This window comes from Sinocyclocheilus anshuiensis, unplaced genomic scaffold (assembly GCF_001515605.1).
Source record: "Sinocyclocheilus anshuiensis isolate Anshui unplaced genomic scaffold, SAMN03320099.WGS_v1.1 scaffold2388, whole genome shotgun sequence".
Classification (NCBI taxonomy): Eukaryota; Metazoa; Chordata; class Actinopteri; order Cypriniformes; family Cyprinidae; genus Sinocyclocheilus; species Sinocyclocheilus anshuiensis.
Window position 1 is genome coordinate 146137 of NW_015544285.1, and position 19828 is coordinate 165964.

General features: G+C 39.7%; 2 protein-coding genes across 5 annotated transcripts in view; both read right to left on the reverse strand.

Annotated features, from left to right (window-relative positions):
- LOC107698020 (inositol-trisphosphate 3-kinase A-like) overlaps positions 1 to 2571 on the reverse strand; it is a 6389-nt gene extending 3818 nt beyond the window's left edge. Inside the window, exons 1-4 of the mRNA XM_016498928.1 lie at positions 2552 to 2571; positions 1343 to 2228; positions 759 to 843; positions 392 to 605 (exon numbers count right to left, since the gene is read on the reverse strand). Coding sequence (XP_016354414.1) covers positions 392 to 605; positions 759 to 843; positions 1343 to 2228; positions 2552 to 2571 — 1205 coding nt within the window. The remainder of the gene's footprint in view (positions 1 to 391; positions 606 to 758; positions 844 to 1342; positions 2229 to 2551) is intronic.
- A 920-nt stretch (positions 2572 to 3491) lies between these two features.
- On the reverse strand, positions 3492 to 17666 carry LOC107698031 (seipin-like). 4 transcript variants are annotated; one of them, XM_016498945.1, is made up of 8 exons: positions 17120 to 17666; positions 9176 to 9257; positions 5969 to 6112; positions 5394 to 5528; positions 5145 to 5242; positions 4851 to 4980; positions 4031 to 4112; positions 3492 to 3878 (listed from the first exon to the last, which is right to left on the reverse strand). In XM_016498945.1, exons 1-8 carry the CDS (start codon positions 17377 to 17379, stop codon positions 3634 to 3636), a joined length of 1176 nt encoding a protein of 391 aa, XP_016354431.1. In that variant the 5' UTR covers positions 17380 to 17666; the 3' UTR covers positions 3492 to 3633. The 4 variants fall into 4 exon arrangements, with proteins under 4 accessions (XP_016354431.1, XP_016354434.1, XP_016354432.1 ...); XM_016498948.1 differs by having other exon boundaries at positions 5394 to 5495; positions 9176 to 9260; XM_016498946.1 differs by having other exon boundaries at positions 3492 to 3860; positions 9176 to 9260.
- Positions 17667 to 19828: the final 2162 nt, after the last annotated feature.

The following is a 19828-nucleotide window of genomic DNA, read 5'->3' on the forward strand; positions in this document are numbered from 1 at the left end:
TGCATTACCGCCACCTATCTCTCAAATGGACCATTGACACTCTATCTACAATCTCAATTAGGAGTGTCAATGGTCCATTTGAGCGATAGGTAGCGGTAATGCACTTATAAGTCTGCGATCCGCCCTAAAACAAGAAGACGACGTGTCTGAGAATGCGTTAAAAATCTTTGTTTGTGAAAAGTTACAAATCTTCATTTGTGTTCTACTGAAGAAACAAAGTCACCTACATCTTGGATGCCCTGAGGGTAAGCAGATAAACATCAAAATTTCATTTTTGGGTGAACTATCCCTTTAAGAGAACAAATATAGTCTAAATATAGTCTAAACTAAATATATTAAGTCAAAAATTAATCAGTATTTAAAGTAAGCTGTTGGGTTCCTTCCTTCCTACCGGACACCCATTTTGCAGTCCATGATGACAGGATTTTTGAGCCCGCTAAGCAGATCTTCTAGTCGGATGTATCGCTGTCCATCCTGACTGATGTGCCCGAAATAATGAGGCACGAACTGACAGAGTGCATCAGACATAAGGGCCTGTAGACAGATGGCCTCCACCTCACAAAACCTCTTCAGCACCTCGCCGCCCTCACTCAGCCTCACGTTACCTAGACAGAACGTACAAAACAAATTTTCTGTCTTCAAAATACTGGTCATGGACAAGGCAGATACAAAAGAAATGTTCAAACCTATTTTACTTCTATAACCTAATGTATTTTGATAGAAAGTGAAGGTATGGTCAGGGTCAAAATCCTGAGTACCTTGGTGTCCTGCTAGCTGGATCCATGAGCTTTGTGTATGTTTGGACCACTGCATCATGGTCAAAAACGTTCTCCAAGATCGACACTGGGAAAGAAATGGGAGTCATTTAGTGGCAGGGATCTAACAGTACCTTAAAAACAAATAGTTGGGTTTCATTTTCCAAATTTGTTCATAAAATAGCATGCTTTACAGTTATACTCTACCCATTGTGAAACTGTTCAGACCCATAGACATTGCCCACTGCTTGTCCATTATGGGGTATATTGCGTGTTTATCAAGTATGATATTTGAAGATAAGTTGAATTTGTTTTGGGAATATTGCAGATGTGACAGTAACATGCTACTCTAGCATCTCGGTCTACAGTACTATGCAAATAGCTTATTCAAATACGCAATGTTATGGGTACACTTTCAGAATCATGCAAATTGTCTGATACATTTCAGTGCACCGAAAAAATACAGAACATTTCTGTTAGTCCACAGGTTAGACTGAACCTGACACCAGTTCACTGGTCCTGAGAGATTCTGCAGAATCTAGATAAACTGCTTTGTGCTTTCTAAGCCTTCCCAGAGTTCCACTCACCTTCTTCATGGTCTGCCTCCTGGCAACAGTGTCCTCATTTTCACTGAAAACCTCATCACTTTCTGCTGAGGAGTTGTTGAAGGAAGACGAGGACAAAGCTGAGGAGTGAAAGAGAACCCGAGAGAGAACAGGGTGTGGAACTAATTCTTCCTCACCATCTTTCTCCATACTTTCCTTCACATAATGTTCTCCATCCCGTGATGACCCAAGCATTTGTGCGTTTCTCTGTCTTGAACCCCAACTCTTCTTCCTGTGCAGTCGTTTGTTGCTGAAATCTCCCTCGTTACTCTCATCGATACTCTCCAGACTTGCTCCCAGCCTTTCCTGCATCCCTTCCTTCAGTCTTTCCCTCAGTTCGAGCTTGCTTCTCCACAGGCTTTTCCTAGTTGCTGCATTCAACGTCACTTTTGAACCCTCTTCAACAAGATTTTCACTTGCCGTCACCCTCTCTTTCACTTTCTGCTCTTCTACGTCTTTGTCCTGGGTCGTTTCTCCTGCAGGTATTGGTAGAGGATCCATGCAAATGCGCTCCGGAGGTTCTGGTTTCATATCCTCTGCTTCCTCATATGCATTTGTCTGCATTTCTGCTGGATCTTCTAGCTTGGATGAAAGGACGGCATTAGCAGAAGCCAGTTTAGGTCTGGCTCTGAAGCCAGTTTTCTTGATATGATTACTTTGATTGATTGAGGATGGTGAGAAATCAAAAATCCTTTCTTCTATGGCATCTCTCATGCTCTCCCCATCACTTCCATTGCTCTTCTTCTCTGACAATGTGCTCATTCTTTTTGGAGGAGAATCCAAGTCTTTCATGAAGCCGCTTGGAGGAAAATTTTCATCAGAAATGGATGAAACTCCTGTTTTGTTATGTTGAGCTCTAGAAGAGAATCTGATGGGATAAACAAAATCATTGTTTGATAAATCATACCTAAAGATGACAGATGACAGATGAATAGACAGATGACATCTTAACAACATAATACAATATTCAATATCTTAATAATATTGTTATTTAAAGAGGCACATCATGTAGGGAATTTCCTGGACATATACAAAGCCTCGGTCTAAAAAAATATTGCCGTCACTTGTGGTTTCCTATAGAAATAGATAAAAATAAGCATTATCTTGTCCAGGAAATAGCCCACATATGCTAAGTGGCACAAAGTTCAAAACAATTACTTGTAGGGGGAAAAAGCACATACTCCCACGTACCCGAGTTGCCAATCTTTCATCACTCCTGTGTGTTAAACTGAACCCACCAGTAGTTCAGCGCCAAAGACTCGACACCAGTTTAAACTCTTGCTGTCAACGTTTTCCAGCAGTGCTTTGCATAATGTGACATCATGGTTTTCCACAACATATCTGACAATAAGCTCTTTCGAGGTTGGTGCCGACGGCTGGCCCACACTCTCTCTAGTGTCGACAACTCAGCAGACTCTGGCAAATACGTCATATACAGCATGTGTTTTCATGTGGTAGATTGTTTCAGCTGTGATGAATTAATTTGATCAGCATGCAAATTTCCCAGGAATTGAACCTAGTGACTTGCTATACCATTTACAGTAAGATTTAGATTAAAAAAAAAAAAAGTGTTTTTCGGTGGATATACATCTTGCCACAAATTGTAATTTAATTTGGAGTCTTATTAAATGCTCTCTACAATTGTGCAGTATATTTATTTATAAAATCAGTATAAAAACAGTACAGCCAATATTATAACGTATATTTTACAACTTTATTTATTCTATTTATTTTTCAAATTACGTTTTTTTTTATCATGTTAAAATTATGATTATAAATGTCCATAAATAAATTTCAGTAAATTAATATCCTTTAGTTCCTTCTTACAACACAAGTGGATATTTCTCTAGTTGTCTCTGCATTTTTAAAAGTGGAATACATGTAAATGAATGCAAATTAATAATGTTATTTTCCAGACATAAACCACAAACAAATGACATTCTCCGCCTTTGGTTATTTATTGGCACAGTCTCACTGTTTTCAGTGTTGTGGAATATAATAATAATAAGAATAACAACAAAGGATATGTCTAGAAAGGTCAGTTTTGGATATACAGGTTATGTCGATATTTGGTAGACAATAAATGGTTACTATACTGAATATTTGTGGTTGTCTTGATTATTTTTTTTACAATAATGATACAAGTGATTAGGGCTAGCATCAAGTTCACATTTTTAAAACAAGGACATTGTTACCAAATCTATGAAATCCAGTGGGTGGCCTTTGCTTTTCATAACCTTTACTCTCATTTAGCTGACCGCTCCATTCGCTCTCTAGCAGCTTGAACAGACACCAACACGGTAGTAAGTTTTATCTGTGGTGTCTGTTAACACTTGAGATGACTGTAACATGCTCTGCGACAAATTCCTTTGCCTCAAAATCATTTCTCCATCCGCAGCCTCACAGGTGGGTTCATCTTCAGCAAGTTCTCTGGAGTCATCTTCACTCTCCTCCACCCCCACGTCTGGAATGGATTCTTCCACCTCCACTGAATTGCACCCTATGGCATCGACATTTTTTCTCTTGATTTTAATGTGCACTGATCATTTTCACTATTAATTTGACGTTTCTGTATATTACTTCCAGTATATGAAGTAAATTTTAATTACTTTTAATTACTACATGGGTTGCAATTGATTTTAAAATTTCAGTGAATAAACCAGGCTTTACCTGGTGCATTTCCTTCATCCTGGGGTTCAGACTGATCATTCAGGTCATCTGGTTCATTATTTTCCTCTTGTTGCATAACAGCCTGAAGCAAGGAAAACACCGTATGAAAAAATGTTGTTAACAGACATTCGCAGAAGAAACACAAAGCCACTATTTCAAGGCTAGAATGCCCATAACATACTGGATACAAGTATGTGAAATCAAGTACACAAGCTAGATTTCACACCACACAGTGCAATCCAAAAATGTGTTAAAGTGTAATTCATAAGACAAAGCAAATGCGTGTTACATTTTATCAGTGTTGATCAGTGCGGCATTAGAATGTAATGTTCAGTTTTTTTTTCCTCAAAATTCAGACTTTGTTCCTCAGAATTCTGAGTTTACATCTTGCAATTAATTGTTTTGTTTTTTGTTTTTGCAATTTTGTTTGTTTATGCTACTGCTACAGATTAAAAGTGTAATTGCAAGTTTTTATCTCACAATTCTGACTTTTCTTAGATTTGTGGGTTACCATTTTGCAATTCCGAGTTTATACGAAAAAAAGTCTGAATTGTGAGATATAAACTCTGAATTATGAGGGAAAAAAGTCTGAATTGTGAGATAAATGTCACAATTATCTTCATTTTTTTTTTTATCGGCAAAAACAAGCTTTCATACATTTGTACTCCCTTGAGTACTGAGGTTTGAAAAGCCTCATTAATGATTAATGCATTACATATTTATAAGCATTCACATCTAAGTTTGCATACTTTTGTAGAGTATGCCCTTGGCCAGTGTCTTGTATATTGAACATTAAATGCTCAATTTTAGAGAAGCGTACCTTTCCACGAGTCCTGCGACCACCCAGATTAAACTGCAGGAAGCTGAGGATGATGATCAAACTGAGGAAAGTAAAGTTACTCATCACCCCGATCAGCGCTGATATCAGGGGGAAGCGATACAGCAGGTACCTGTGCAGATCAGAGAGATTCGTAAAGACCTCATCATCTGTTTGATGAATGTTGGGCTGATTATCTCAAACACAGAGCACATTATTTAAAGTAACAAAATATGGGAAAATGTGAGGACTTTTTAAGCAACCCAGCAAAAAGACAGGAATACACAAAACACAAACCTGATGCCTGTAAAGTGAGCGAAGATGTAGAGATGAGCTCTGTAGATCTGAATATGCTGGGAATGGATCTCAATGATGGCTCCAACAGTGGGGTTGTACTGAACGGAGAAAAGAGAGAGAGAAATATACCAAATGAGCTCTAAAATTTAGTTCCACTTCTCATATACTGTAGATAAGCTGCTAAAGGTGTTCTAAGTAGTTTTGCAGTGTTTCTATGTGGTTGCTAGGGCATTCAGAACCATGACTCACAGAATCATCTTTGAATTCAGAGTACAGCTCCACTATGACTGACTGCTTCTGCTCCGATGCTCCTGTTAACAGCATGGGGGAGAAGACCACTGTGCCCAGAGCCTGAAGAAGAGAGGAGCGATAATGGAGCATTGCCTGAGACACACACAGAGAGAGAGAGAGAATGGGAGTCGATCTGACAAGATACCATAGATGCATTGTGAAAACAAAATGTTCTAAACGGGTTCAGAAAGATACCAAGACTCGCCCTGGTGAACCTACATTTTGCAACAGTTACTTAATAGGAAATGTCATGTGAAAATGATAATTCTGTTATGGAAAAGCACCATAAAATGACTTGTGTGCTATATTCGAAGTCTCTTGAAGCCATTTGACATGAATAATGTGAGTACAGGTGAGTAAATGCTTATAGAAATGTCATTTTTGGGTGAACAATTCCTTTTAAGCATTAAACGAATTTGACTGGTTGATCTATCAAGAATTGATAATCTATCAAGAAGCACACATTTGATGTACACTTTGAACTTAAAATGCTTTTTTTGTGTGTGTACATGTCTCCTCGTTTACATACTTACAGAACGTGCCGATATGTCAACAATCTGACCAGCTTTAGAATAGGGAGTCATTTTTACTAGGAACATTCCCAGCTCCCGATTGGCTGGAGACTCAGGCATTTCCAGCTCTAGTGTGATCTGATAAGGCTGACCGTATGTCATTACCTGTAGTAGGCAGGAAAGAGAAAAACAGCATTGCAATCCTTAGTAAAAAAGTAATATATTTAAAATACATTTATTTCATACTAAGTATAGTTCAAATCTATTAACATATTTACTGACATGTTGCTCAAGACTTATAGATATAATAATTATAATTAAACTTTATTTGGAGAACTACTTGTGCACAATGCACTTTCTTAATTTTAAGCATAAAATGTGTTTTAATGTCACTATTGATGAGGATTGTATGATTTTTGAATAATATTGGTCTTTAAATGCAAGATATTTAAAGTGTACCTAAAGTATAATTGCAATAGTTCCAGTTTAGCACAATCAAATATACTTCAGTATATCTTTAGTTGGACTTAAGCACTACTTCCGCACAATTAAAGTGCATTAAGTACAAAATTAGTTGTTCCAATTTATCAGACTTTAAGTATACCAGTTTAGTATACTAAAAGTTCAATTGCAGGGTATTTTTATTAAGTACAGGTATATAGTTGACTTAATAAGATTAAATAAATTTATTTAGTGTATTTATTTTTCACTAGGATAATATACTACTAAAGCAGTTTTTTATGTCCACTGTGCATAGTATGCAAATATTCTTTGTCCACAAATATTCTGACTGCACAATATGTGCAGCATGCAACCTGAGCTCAATGTATAATACTAAGTAAAGTGATGTCAACCTTTATTTTTAACAAAAGGGGTCATATGATGCGATTTCAAGTTTTCCTTTCTCTTTGGAGTGTTACAAGCTGATTGTGCATAGATAAGATCCCTGAAGTTGCAAAGACTAAAGTCTCAAAACCAAAGAGATATTCTTTATCAAAGTTAAGACTCTGCCACTCCCCCCTAAAATGGCTCGTTCTAACACGCCCCCACATATCTACCTCACTATGTGGAAATATTAGCATAATGCTGCCCAAATGTTCACGCAAAGAAAGAAGGCGTGGTTTCAGTAACCGCAGTTAGTGTTGAAGCAGCCATGTCAGGGAGACGCTGTGTGTTTCAGTGCGAAAGCAAAAGCACTTTATTTTATGAGGGGCCGATTCACTAAGTATTTAGTGACTTTATTGTTGTAAAAACTCTATAGCGTATGCATTTAAATCATTAAATGTGTATAAGTCTGAAAATACAGAACCCTATCAAATGCTCAATTAATCATAAACATTACATTAGAAAAATTAAAACATTAAACATTAATACATTAGAACATAAAATAAATTCAAACCATCATGCCGACAACTACTACTGCAGGTAAAACCAGTGAAGACACTGTTTTGGATCAAGTGCACTAGAATAAGCTAATTTTACAAATTATTGGCAATACCTTAAAATAACTTGTTAACTACTGCACTAAATTGATGCAACATGAACAAAGAATAAACAGTATCACAATACTTACAATTTTCATTCATGCATTTTTTTACATTAGAGATTGTATTAACAATTCACAATGAATTGTGAAATAACATGAACTGTGGTATTTTGATTAACATTACCAAAATTAATTCTCTTAAAAAAATGTTAGGTAATGATACCTAAAACTTGTGGTAATGAACAAACTCTTAAAGGCTTGAAAAGGTAACTAGATTAATATTGCAGTTTTTTTAAGTGAAGCAAGGTACATGCAGTCATAATAGATCACTTATGCATCATGGGATCCTTTAAAGGAAAAGTTCACCAAAAAATGAAAATTGTCATTTACTCAGCCACATGTCATTCCAAACCTGTATGGCTGACTTTCCTTCATGGAACACAGAACATATACTGAGTGTTTTTGTCCATGTAATGAAAGTCAATTCATTATATTGTTTTGTGTTCTATGGAGGAAAGTCAGTCACCATACTGGTTTGGAATGACATGAGGCTGAGTGAATGATTACTGTGGCAAGCAGGGCAGGGCCGAGAGCCATGTAAATGGAGCAATGCCGGTGGCGAGATTGCTAATGAGCATCACCTGCTTGCCACACCATCCTTGAGTGTCTCACAGTGGAGCTCTGGATGAATAAAAGGAAGAATGACGACAGTGAAGGATGAGAGGGGACCAGACCTGGACTTTACATTGCGTTTTGTTTGTTTGTGTGACAGTTGTCTGTGAGGGGCTGCCGCTTTACTTTCATTTTGTTTTTGTTTATTTTATGATTATGGAATTACGTTGAATGTTAAACGGTTCCTGCCTCCTTCTTCCTTGAGCCTTAACTTTACAACATTGGTGCTAAAACCCGGAAGGAAAGAGGCAGAAACCGGCAAACTTTCAATGTAATGTAGACAGTGCTCAATGCAATTATACCATGGTCTTTCTGAATACTCCATTCCGACTGGCTGGAAGGTGTGCAATAAAAATTTTTTTTTACACAGGTAGTTTCAAGTCAGTTCAGATCTAATGCTAGATCTGCTGGATGTAATGAGCCGTAACTGATAAAAAATAACCGTCAATTTTACCCTTCCGGTCAAATATTGCACTACAAACATCAATAAGTTTCAACTTGTCAATGTTGGCAAATGACCATGGTATAAGCGCGATAATCCATGACTAGATGTGCATTAACCAATTTTAGCATATTCTGTTACACCAAAGAATGATCTTTAAAAACGCATCATATGACCCCTTTAACAAAAATTTCGCCCAGATTTATTTGATCAGACTGCCAAAAAGTAATTTTTGCAAAAAAAAAAAAAAAAAAAAAAAAGACTTTATTCAACAATTCGTCTCCTCCGCATCACCCTGGTGCCATTTATTTTTAAAAAAAAAAAAAAAAAAAAAAAAACTGGATAGATATGTAAAATAAAAACTTCTAAATAAATATGTATTTATTACTAACATAACTGAACATAAATGGAAATAAATTTGCCATAGTGACAACATTTGACAACAATGTAGCATGCTAGTATTTGAAACACTTATTGCATACTATACACAGTTCTACATAAACCAAAGTCCCTTCTATAGTCTTTGACTAAACTCAGCAATAAAAGATAATAATAAAAAACAACAATTTAAAAATAAAGTTTGGTTAAAATTAAGAAACTACGCAAGGATGACATCAAAAAAGATTACCTGATGTTTTCCATTTTTCAGTAAAGAGACATTAGCCACAGGGAAAGAACACACAGAGTGATGAGGAGATGGACAATCAGTCCTGCTGGTCAGAAACACATTTGACATGAACAAGCAGATGACAACCATCAAGAACTACCACAGTCAAGCCTCTGATGAATTTAGGCTGATTCCGTGATATTAGTCCAAATATTCTACAGCCTGTTACCATCTGACAAGGTGGTGTATTTTAAAATTATTCTCATTTCGACCGCATCTGAATCAACATGATCAAAACATTGCTGAAAAAACTATTGTACACAATCTACTACATGCCTTCTGTAGTTGATAGTTTATAAATTTTTAGCAAGTAAAAGGCCTTTTAGTATAAATCTAAAAATGTCTTCCTTTAGGTCTTTTTTACGGAGCCCCTAAAGGGACATGGTGGTGGAAAAAAAATTCGGGGTGGGAGGAAATTTTTTTTGCGTTTTTTGCGAGGGAACGCAAAAGTTTTGCGAGGGAACGCAAAGTTTCTCGAGGGAACGCAAAAGTTTTGCGAGGGAACGCAAAGTTTCTCGAGGGAACGCAAAAGTTTTGCGAGGGAACGCAAAGTTTCTCGAGGGAACGCAAAAGTTTTGCGAGAGAACGCAAAAAATCTGACAAATATTTTTTCCTCCCACCCCAAATTTTTTCACGCAATCTGATTTTTTTTCCACCACCATGTCCCTTTAGAGGCTCCGTACTTTTTGCTATGAAATCTTTACTGATATTTCTAAAGTTACATAAGAACAACATTTATATTATTAGCAATATTTCAAGATGAACACTTACTAGACTGAAGCAACTTATTTACTTAATTATCCATACATATTTTTTTTTAAGTTAAAATATAATCAATATATCAAATATGATCCATGAGGCTCTTGAGGATATTTTTTATTTGTTAATTTTTTCAATCATCGTTATGTTGCATTACATTATATGTTTTTCCCCACATTAAAAACGACAGAGCTTTGATCATAAAACTAAGCCTCTTACTAAGATATTGTTGAGATATAGAGTGACAAATAATATCTATGTAAGTAGTCTGCTTCACTGTTATAAAGATCTCATTGATTTACATTACAAGCTATGAGAATGAATGCTGTTAGGAAATACGAAGTGTATGAAACATCCAAGACAAATCCTATCTTCAGTTTGGACTACATCAAACAGAATGCAACACAATTAGTATAACCACTATTAAACCAAGCTCTTACTTTTTGGCCATATAAATATCAGCAACTCAACCAACTTGCATATTTTGGGCACAGTTAGGCCTCTGAATAAAACTGAGGCGTTTTTTTTTTTATCCTCCTCGAGTATGTGCTCCATATTATACTACACCACACTATATGAACCATAAAAGTCTTATGTTTAAAATAAATACTCAACAAAAACACATATGCAAACTTTTTTTGATTTTGTCTAAAGGTTAAATAATCCATAAAAAAAAGAAAAGAAAGATTTTTCTGACTATTATTTCATATGTCAGATTTACAGGTTTAAAGGTGCAATAGGTGATTGTCTTCAGAAACTTTTTTGTTATGCTGGTTGAAAGTCTCTTCACATCCCGATAACAATCATTAAGTTAAGTGGTCTAAATGTATTTATCTGTATTTATATATTCTGTGGAAGATGTAGGTCCAAGAAATGTTCTTCCAATCAAAACACTTAGTCCAAGGTATTAGCATACCTCTGCGCACCCTGTACAAGATACGTCATCAGCGCGTTCACGTACGCTGTGCAGACAGAGCGAGAATGGCAGACAAACATCAACAACCCGATCTTCCTTCCTGGTATTGTAGTACTTTTATTAACTGTACTATAAAGTTTTCTCTCCACGGAAACTCAATATTCCGTGGCCGAACGTAGTAGCTGAGACTGCAAAGTCGTGCTATGAGGGTAAGAGGCTGCCAAGAGCTAAATGGGCAGCGAGATAACTTCTTCCAATCTTTCCAAAGCTTCTGGAAGAAGTTTATGTCACCTGGAAGGACAATCCTTTTACTAATAAAATGTCTGGCAGTGGGGTCTGTGCTTGACGTGGAGGGTATGGAGAAGGAGGGCCTTCTTCGCATGCCCCCCATGGAGCCTTTAGTTGTCGCGAATCTGCATCCAAAGCGCACGGCGGCTGCAAACCCGACATTGCCATCAAAAGCGGACCTCTTCCAGTCAAGCATGACTGTGCGTGCTTACAAAGCAGTCGCTCTCTCAGTCCGGGCCATGAACCCCATCTCTCTGCTCACCGCATACCAGGCGGAGCTACAAGACGAGGTGTCTGTTACACCAAGTCAGACACAGTGGGAAGAAATCTGTGTCGTCACAGATCTCTCGCTCTGTCTTCAGAGATGTGCCGTTCAGGCTGCGGGCAAGGCAATGGCCACAATGGTCATTCAGGAGAGAGGATGCTGGCTTAATTTGGCTAATCTCTCCAACAGAGAAAAGAAAGCCATTTTAGATGCACCGGTTGTCGCAGAAGGCATTTTTGGCTCAGCGCTGACACGGATGCAGAAGAGATGTGAGGAGAAGAAAAGGGATGACGAGGCCTTGCAGCTCTCCACCTCCTCGGCAGACCTTTGCGCAGGCTACAGCTCGAAAAGAGTGTTTTAGTTCCCAGACAGTCAATAATGTATCTGGGGTTGTTACTGGACTCAGTGACATTTAGAGCGCAACTGTCAGAGGAGAGAGTAATAAAATTTAGGCAATGCCTGGCCAAATTTTGGAAAGGGAACAGTTTTTCTTTTCGCACATGCCTCATACTATTAGGTCTGATGGCCTCAGCTCTAATAATCATTCCCTTAGGCAGACTATTTATGAGAAAGTTTTAATGCTGGGTAGCCTCTCTGAGACTGGACCCGTTACGGCACTCCCGGAGGAGAGTGAGAGTGACGTCAGCGGCAGTCTTGGCACTGCGTCATTGGCGAGGCCCATGCTTTATGGTGCAAAGGATACCTATGGGCGTTGTCCAGGCCAGGAAGGTCATAACGGCAGACGTGTCGTTGTCCGGCTGGGGGGACATTCACAAGGGCAGGGCAGTGAACGGGAGATGGGGTCCCCATCTGAGCCACTGTCACATTTGGAACTACTTGGAAATGCTGGCCATCCAATCATTAAGTTAAGTGGTCTAAATGTATTTATCTGTATTTATATATTCTGTGGAAGGTGTAGGACCAAGAAATGTTCGTCCAATCAAAACGCTCGGTCCGAGCGTTTTAATTGGCTTTCCTACCTGCCTGTCAAATATGTATTTGCATACCTCTGCGCACCCGGTTCGCACAGACACGATACGTCATCAGCGCGTTCACGTACGCTGTGCAGACAGAGCGAGAATGGCAGACAAACATCAACAACCCGATCTTCCTTCCTGGTATTGTAGTACTTTTATTAACTGTACTATAAAGTTTTCTCTCCACGGAAACTCAATATTCCGTGGCCGAACGTAGTAGCTGAGACTGCAAAGTCGTGCTATGAGGGTAAGAGGCTGCCAAGAGCTAAATGGGCAGCGAGATAACTTCTTCCAATCTTTCCAAAGCTTCTGGAAGAAGTTTATGTCACCTGGAAGGACAATCCTTTTACTAATAAAATGTCTGGCAGTGGGGTCTGTGCTTGACGTGGAGGGTATGGAGAAGGAGGGCCTTCTTCGCATGCCCCCCATGGAGCCTTTAGTTGTCGCGAATCTGCATCCAAAGCGCACGGCGGCTGCAAACCCGACATTGCCATCAAAAGCGGACCTCTTCCAGTCAAGCATGACTGTGCGTGCTTACAAAGCAGTCGCTCTCTCAGTCCGGGCCATGAACCCCATCTCTCTGCTCACCGCATACCAGGCGGAGCTACAAGACGAGGTGTCTGTTACACCAAGTCAGACACAGTGGGAAGAAATCTGTGTCGTCACAGATCTCTCGCTCTGTCTTCAGAGATGTGCCGTTCAGGCTGCGGGCAAGGCAATGGCCACAATGGTCATTCAGGAGAGAGGATGCTGGCTTAATTTGGCTAATCTCTCCAACAGAGAAAAGAAAGCCATTTTAGATGCACCGGTTGTCGCAGAAGGCATTTTTGGCTCAGCGCTGACACGGATGCAGAAGAGATGTGAGGAGAAGAAAAGGGATGACGAGGCCTTGCAGCTCTCCACCTCCTCGGCAGACCTTTGCGCAGGCTACAGCTCGAAAAGAGTGTTTTAGTTCCCAGACAGTCAATAATGTATCTGGGGTTGTTACTGGACTCAGTGACATTTAGAGCGCAACTGTCAGAGGAGAGAGTAATAAAATTTAGGCAATGCCTGGCCAAATTTTGGAAAGGGAACAGTTTTTCTTTTCGCACATGCCTCATACTATTAGGTCTGATGGCCTCAGCTCTAATAATCATTCCCTTAGGCAGACTATTTATGAGAAAGTTTTAATGCTGGGTAGCCTCTCTGAGACTGGACCCGTTACGGCACTCCCGGAGGAGAGTGAGAGTGACGTCAGCGGCAGTCTTGGCACTGCGTCATTGGCGAGGCCCATGCTTTATGGTGCAAAGGATACCTATGGGCGTTGTCCAGGCCAGGAAGGTCATAACGGCAGACGTGTCGTTGTCCGGCTGGGGGGACATTCACAAGGGCAGGGCAGTGAACGGGAGATGGGGTCCCCATCTGAGCCACTGTCACATTTGGAACTACTTGGAAATGCTGGCCATCTTTCTAACGTTGAAGCATTTTCTTCCTTTTCTGAATGGACATCATGTTCTCGTGAGAACGGACAACACTACAGTTGTGGCTTACATAAACAGACAGGGAGGTCTCAGATCACTCCCCTTACACATGTTGGCACGCAAACTGATTTTGTGGAGCAATGCCAATCTTTTATCCCTGAGGGCGACACACTTACAAGGGATCATGAACCGGGGTGCAGATCTGCTGTCCAGGGGAAATCCACTTTATGGAGAGTGGAAGCTGAACACGGAAGTGGCCGGTCAAATTTAGAGTATATATGGCAGAGCGACAGTGGATTTGTTCGCGTCGCAGGACAATGCTCAATGCCCTCTGTTCTTCTCTCTGAAGGATCAGAGCGCGCCTCTGGGAATAGACGCACAGGCGCATGAGTGGCCTTGCACTCTCCTGTACGCGTTCCCACCAATAGCGTTGATATCCCCAGCCCTTCACAGAGTGAGGGAGGAGGGACTGAAAATGATACTGGTAGCTCCGCGGTGGCAAGGGAAATATTGACTGGCAGAGATCATACATATGCTGTACGCAGAGCCACGGTCCCTGCCGCTGCGCAAAGATCTGCTGTCACAGACAGGGGGGAGATTTTTTATCCTCATCCAGAACGCCTGGCACTGTGGGCCTGGCCAGTGAGTGGCTAAATATGAATGCGGCTGGTCTGCCAGACAGTGTCATCATAACTATACAGAATTCTAGGGCCCTGTCCACTCGGTCACTCTATTAATGTAAATTGGGTGTGTTTGAGCGTTGGTGCGCGGCTAGACACGTAATCCCCTTTCAGTGCTCAGTGGCAGTTATTCTATATTTTCTGCAGGATCTGATAGATCAGGGTAAAGCGTTCTCAACCATAAAGGTGTTTCTGGCTGCGATATCTACCCGTCATGTAGGTTTTGATAACAAAACTGATGGGCAGCATCCTTTGTTATGCCGGTTTATGAAGGGGTGCGTTGTGCTTTACCAGTCTCAAAACCGATTTCTCCTTTATGGGATCTGGTTCTGGTGCTTGATGCGCTTTCTGTGACTACATTTGAGCCACTGGACAAGGCTGACCTGAAATTATTGTCGTTTAAGACGGCTCTGCTGTTAGCTTTGGCTTCAGCGAAGCTCGTAAGTGAAATTCACGCACTCTCTGTGCATTCAGCTTTTATGACCAAGGTGGTCAATTCTATTATTCCTCTCAAGTTACAAGGATACGTATTTACATGGAGAGAACTAAAGGGTTCAGAGAGAGTGATCAGCTGTTTGAGTCTTGGGCGAAGCCATGTACGGGGAAGCCGATTAGTAAACAGCGCTTATCCCACTGGATAGTGGAGGCAAGTTCTCTTGCTTATTCCAGTAAGGGTCTTACGCCTTCATCTGGTTTACGTGCTCACTCAACGAGAGGAATGTCGATGTCATGGGCTCTCTTTAAAGGGGTCACGTTACAAGATATCTGTGAAGCGGCGAGTTGGTCCTCACCGCACACATTTGCAAGGTTCTATAAACTGGATGTTACAGCTCAAACGTTTGTACATGCCGTATTAAGCGTTGGATCTTGAGTGTTGACTTAACCAGCCCTATAATAGTTTCTTTGATTGGCAGGAGACTTTGAGACAGGCTATCTGGCAATACGGGAGTTAGGATATCCCATAGTGAGACACCGAAATGTATGCTTGAAAGAGAACAATAGGTTACTTGCGTAACCCCGGTTCTCTGATAGCATTTAGTGAGGTGTCTCACCAGAACACCCTCCTTGCTGTGTGAAGCAAGGAAGAGGTGTGCTTGTTTTGAATGTCGTAATGATGTTGCGTCGCTCCTTTTATACCGAGGGCAGGAAGCCACTCCCTGACGCAATGTCATGTCTACCAGCCAATTGGGGCTGGCGTAATGAAATTGGGCTTCTGAGGAATACGTGGAAGGGACGTATCCCATAGTGAGACACCTCACTTAAAGTCCCCATGAAATCAAAATTCAGTTAGTATCAATATGTTAGTCTTAAGGTTATCTATAAGGCAGTGTGCTCCAAAACAGTGACAAAATTCGCATTTAGAAGATATAAGCATTCAAAGCTTGCAGTTCGTCACTTCCGCCAAAACGGCTCAACGTTTTTTTTGACGTCACTTCGTACTTGCGTGTTTCTAAGCATTTCAGGGGACCTTTAATGCTATCAGAGAACCGGGGTTACGCAAGTAACCTATTGTTTCTGAAGAGCATTTTTGAAGCTCAAAGTGCGCTGAGACGGCCGTCACCATCTTGGCTGCGCGTCACTCCCGGATTATCGAAAATGGGCAAAAGGGCGGGACATGGGTGGAGCTGGTTGCTGAAACCACTTTTTGAACCAGGCTGTAAACACATTTTTTTCAGCTGTCAAGTTGGGCATTTTAACATGGGGAGTCTATGGGACTGACTCTCTTTTGGAGTCAGTCTCTAGCGGCCAGTCGATGAATTGCAGTTTAAGTCACTTCCGTGTTGGTTTCAAGAGAGAGACCGGAAGGTTGCCGCTTGATGGATACATATACGGTGAACACACAGTATGCATTTCTTTTTAGACAACTGCTTCTCCTGGAGAGCCACTTTACTGTGTAGTTCCAACTCTAGCTTAATGTACCTGAATCAACTAATCTAACTAATTCTTGTGATCATCCCCATTCTTAAAAGATTAAAGCAGCCTAATGGCCCATGCATACTGTGTGAGAAAATGATTAATTGTGCTAAAGTTAGCATTTTCCAAGATCTCCTACTGCACCTTTAAATAAAAATAGCAATACAAATAAGACACATATAAGACAATTGTTGAGACACAGTGAGAATATAAACCTGTTAAATTATAAAATGTGGATAGCATAGTTCAGATGAACTGGCTTTACAGATATGGGCATCTTAGCTGAGCACAGTTTGATACATTGTCTTTTTTGAAACATAATTTCATAAATTATTACATTAACATTTATTCGTTTAGCAGTTTATATAAAGTGACTTACAAAAGACCTGCTTTTAAAACTATATATTTGTGTATGTTTAATGCATATAATTTTTGTGAGGTTAATGCTTAAATCATGAATAATGATTTAGTGAATGGGACAAGAAAAAATTATTTTCTTCTTTCAAGAAGATATTTAATAATTTAGGCCTGTGCTTAAAAAAATGTGCTTTTCAAGAAAGCTTGTTTACTGAAAAACGAGATGAAAAGCTGATTAAGAAAATGATTTAAAGTAGCTTACTCTGCTGGGTACCTGTAAACACCTCACCTGTAGAAGAAGTAGACAGGTGTGATGAAATTGGCTGTGGGCATAAAGGAATAATAGAAACTGCCATAGAGGAATAAAGCCACCCAGAACACCAGCAGAATCACACAGATCAGAATAGCTATTTCCAGAAGCTTCTGTCTGATCCGCACCAGCGGCACTGACATCGTCTCCAGGATCTGGACCAACAGCCCATTGATTTGAGGTCCCACATCTTGAACACCAGAATCCTCTGAATCGAACTCCTCCATAGTGGGCTGCATGTTTACTGAGATTAATTTCTCTCAAACGGTCCAGTGTTGTTGTGCTGCTATCTCAGAAAAGTCCTTCACAACTTCCTCTTCTCTTTCGATTTCAGCTCTTGTTGGCGTCTTTGGTTTATATACAAAATAACCCAAACCTGCCTCATTCCTCATGAAACCTCAGCCAATTTCTCACTACCTCATGTTACCGTTTTTGAGTTCCTGTGAGATTCTTCCTCTGCCCTTGAAGCTCTGACGTCTGATTTTGATTCATCTAAAATGTTCTGAATCAATGAACAAGCCCTTTTTAATGAATGCTCTCGCAGTAATGGACTGTGACACTGTCGGTTCCTGGAAAAAAACGGACAGTCAGAAGAACAGCTGGATCCCAGTGGGACGACGCTGGGACTCATGACCAGCATGTGAGGCAACAGGACAAGGAATGCTGTTAGGAAATACAAACGGTATGAAATATCCAAGGCAAATCCTTCTATCTTCAATCTGGATGACCTCAAACACAATTAGTAACAGCTAAACCAAGAAGAAACAGTTGTCATTTATCATTTTGTGAGAATCACATGCATGTAACTAGTTTGAAAGGCTGGATACGCAATAACCATTTAAAGTTTACCATGCAACCACAAATCCATTGGATGCACACAAGACACATGCGACTTTAAAAGCAGCTGAGCACAGTAGCTCAGGTCAATGCAAGGTTTCAATAAATGCTCAAATTACAGGCAATTAGCTGTTTGAGGACACACATGCACCCTGTTATTATGAAACTGGAGTTTCCAGCTCAGTTGAACATATCCCACATAATTACTCCTACATGAACGTAACAAGCTTTGCACACAAAGTATAAAGATTTTGTTGCCCTCTTGTGCGTTTAGTATTGTGTCGCCATTAAATGTTTTTGTAATGTGAATCTCTTTCCACTAGATGGCAATAAACACCCTTTCAGTAGCATTTGTGAGCAAACTCAAACTGTAATACAGTAAAGCAGGTTCATTAAGAGATTATGGTGAAAGATTTGATTGTAAATGATTATTTAAATGAGCATTTATTTTGGTATTAGTAAAAATGGTGTTGCTATCATGGCAAATGCAATAAGTTTGTGATGTTTGCTTTTGAAGGAAGGACTCAAGCTGTATCATTGTGACCTAAAATCGGCTCTTTTGACTTGGGAACAGTAAATAACTACCTAGCAACAAAGCAAGACACCTTAGCGACTGCAACACAATGCCATAGCAACCTCTCACAACATTCTAGCATTGTGGCAGTGAGTTTTGCATGGCAAAGAGCACTTACATTTCCGTTAGAAAACATAAAAATCTAGTAGTTTACATAATCATCAGTAAGATGAACACCGGTACACCGAACACTTGAAAAGGTGCCACGTTTGGATTGATTTTTCACATGCCAGAGAAAGAGTGAGAGATAATAGGAATTTTGTGGATGATTTCAAATGATCTGCCAAAGAGAGATTGCTGGCCTACATACATATTTAAAAAAGGATCTTGCAGGTGAATCAAATTGTTTCACCAACTGGAATAGTGCTTTTGTTCTGATGGAATGATAAAGGGAGATAAAGTGAAAATTTAAAGCATGACGCCTTGAAACTTAAATGGAGATGGAATTAAATTTGTAAAAATGAAGAGAGGTGTAGCTGAACTGGACTGCAGATGAGAGTTCTTCTTCCCCTCCTCCTCCCCTCATGCTGGTATGACTCATTTGCAAATCATACTGCTAAAGCTTTGTAAAGCTATAGTATGCAGCTGCACTGTGGCTGTCAACACTACAGAAATATGTTGTTCTATCACTTTGTTCTATCATTATCGTTCTATCATTCTTTCTTGATTCTGATTGGTCAGTCACTGCATCATAAATGTTGAATTTGAAATGTGAATTACACCACAACAGAAGATGCCAGAAAGATTGTTCATGCTGCTCTTTACCATATAATATAAGGTCACTTGTATTTGTACAAAAAAGCTTCAAAAAGGTCAAAGCTGGTTGAATGACTTCCTTAAAGGAATAGTTCACCCAAAAATGAACATTCACTGAAAGTGTACTCATTCTTAGGTTATCAAAGATGTAGATGATTTTGTTTCTTCATAGGAACAGATTTCACTTGCTTTCACATCACTTACTCACCAATGGATCCTCTGCAGTGAATGGGTGCCTCCAGAATGAGAGACAAACAGCTGATAAAAGAACAATAATTACAAATAATCCACACGACTCCAGTCCATCAATTAACATCTTGTGAAGTGAAAAGCTGTGTATTTATATGATATAAATCTGTAATTATGGCATTTTAACTGTTGTTTCTGGCCAAAATAATCCATAATAAAGCTTCCTCCAGTGGAAAGTCCCCTTGTTGTTCTCTTACATCAAAATCCACCAACATATTTGTTTAGAACTGTTTTGCTTATAATATATGAATATATAATATCTGAAATATAAT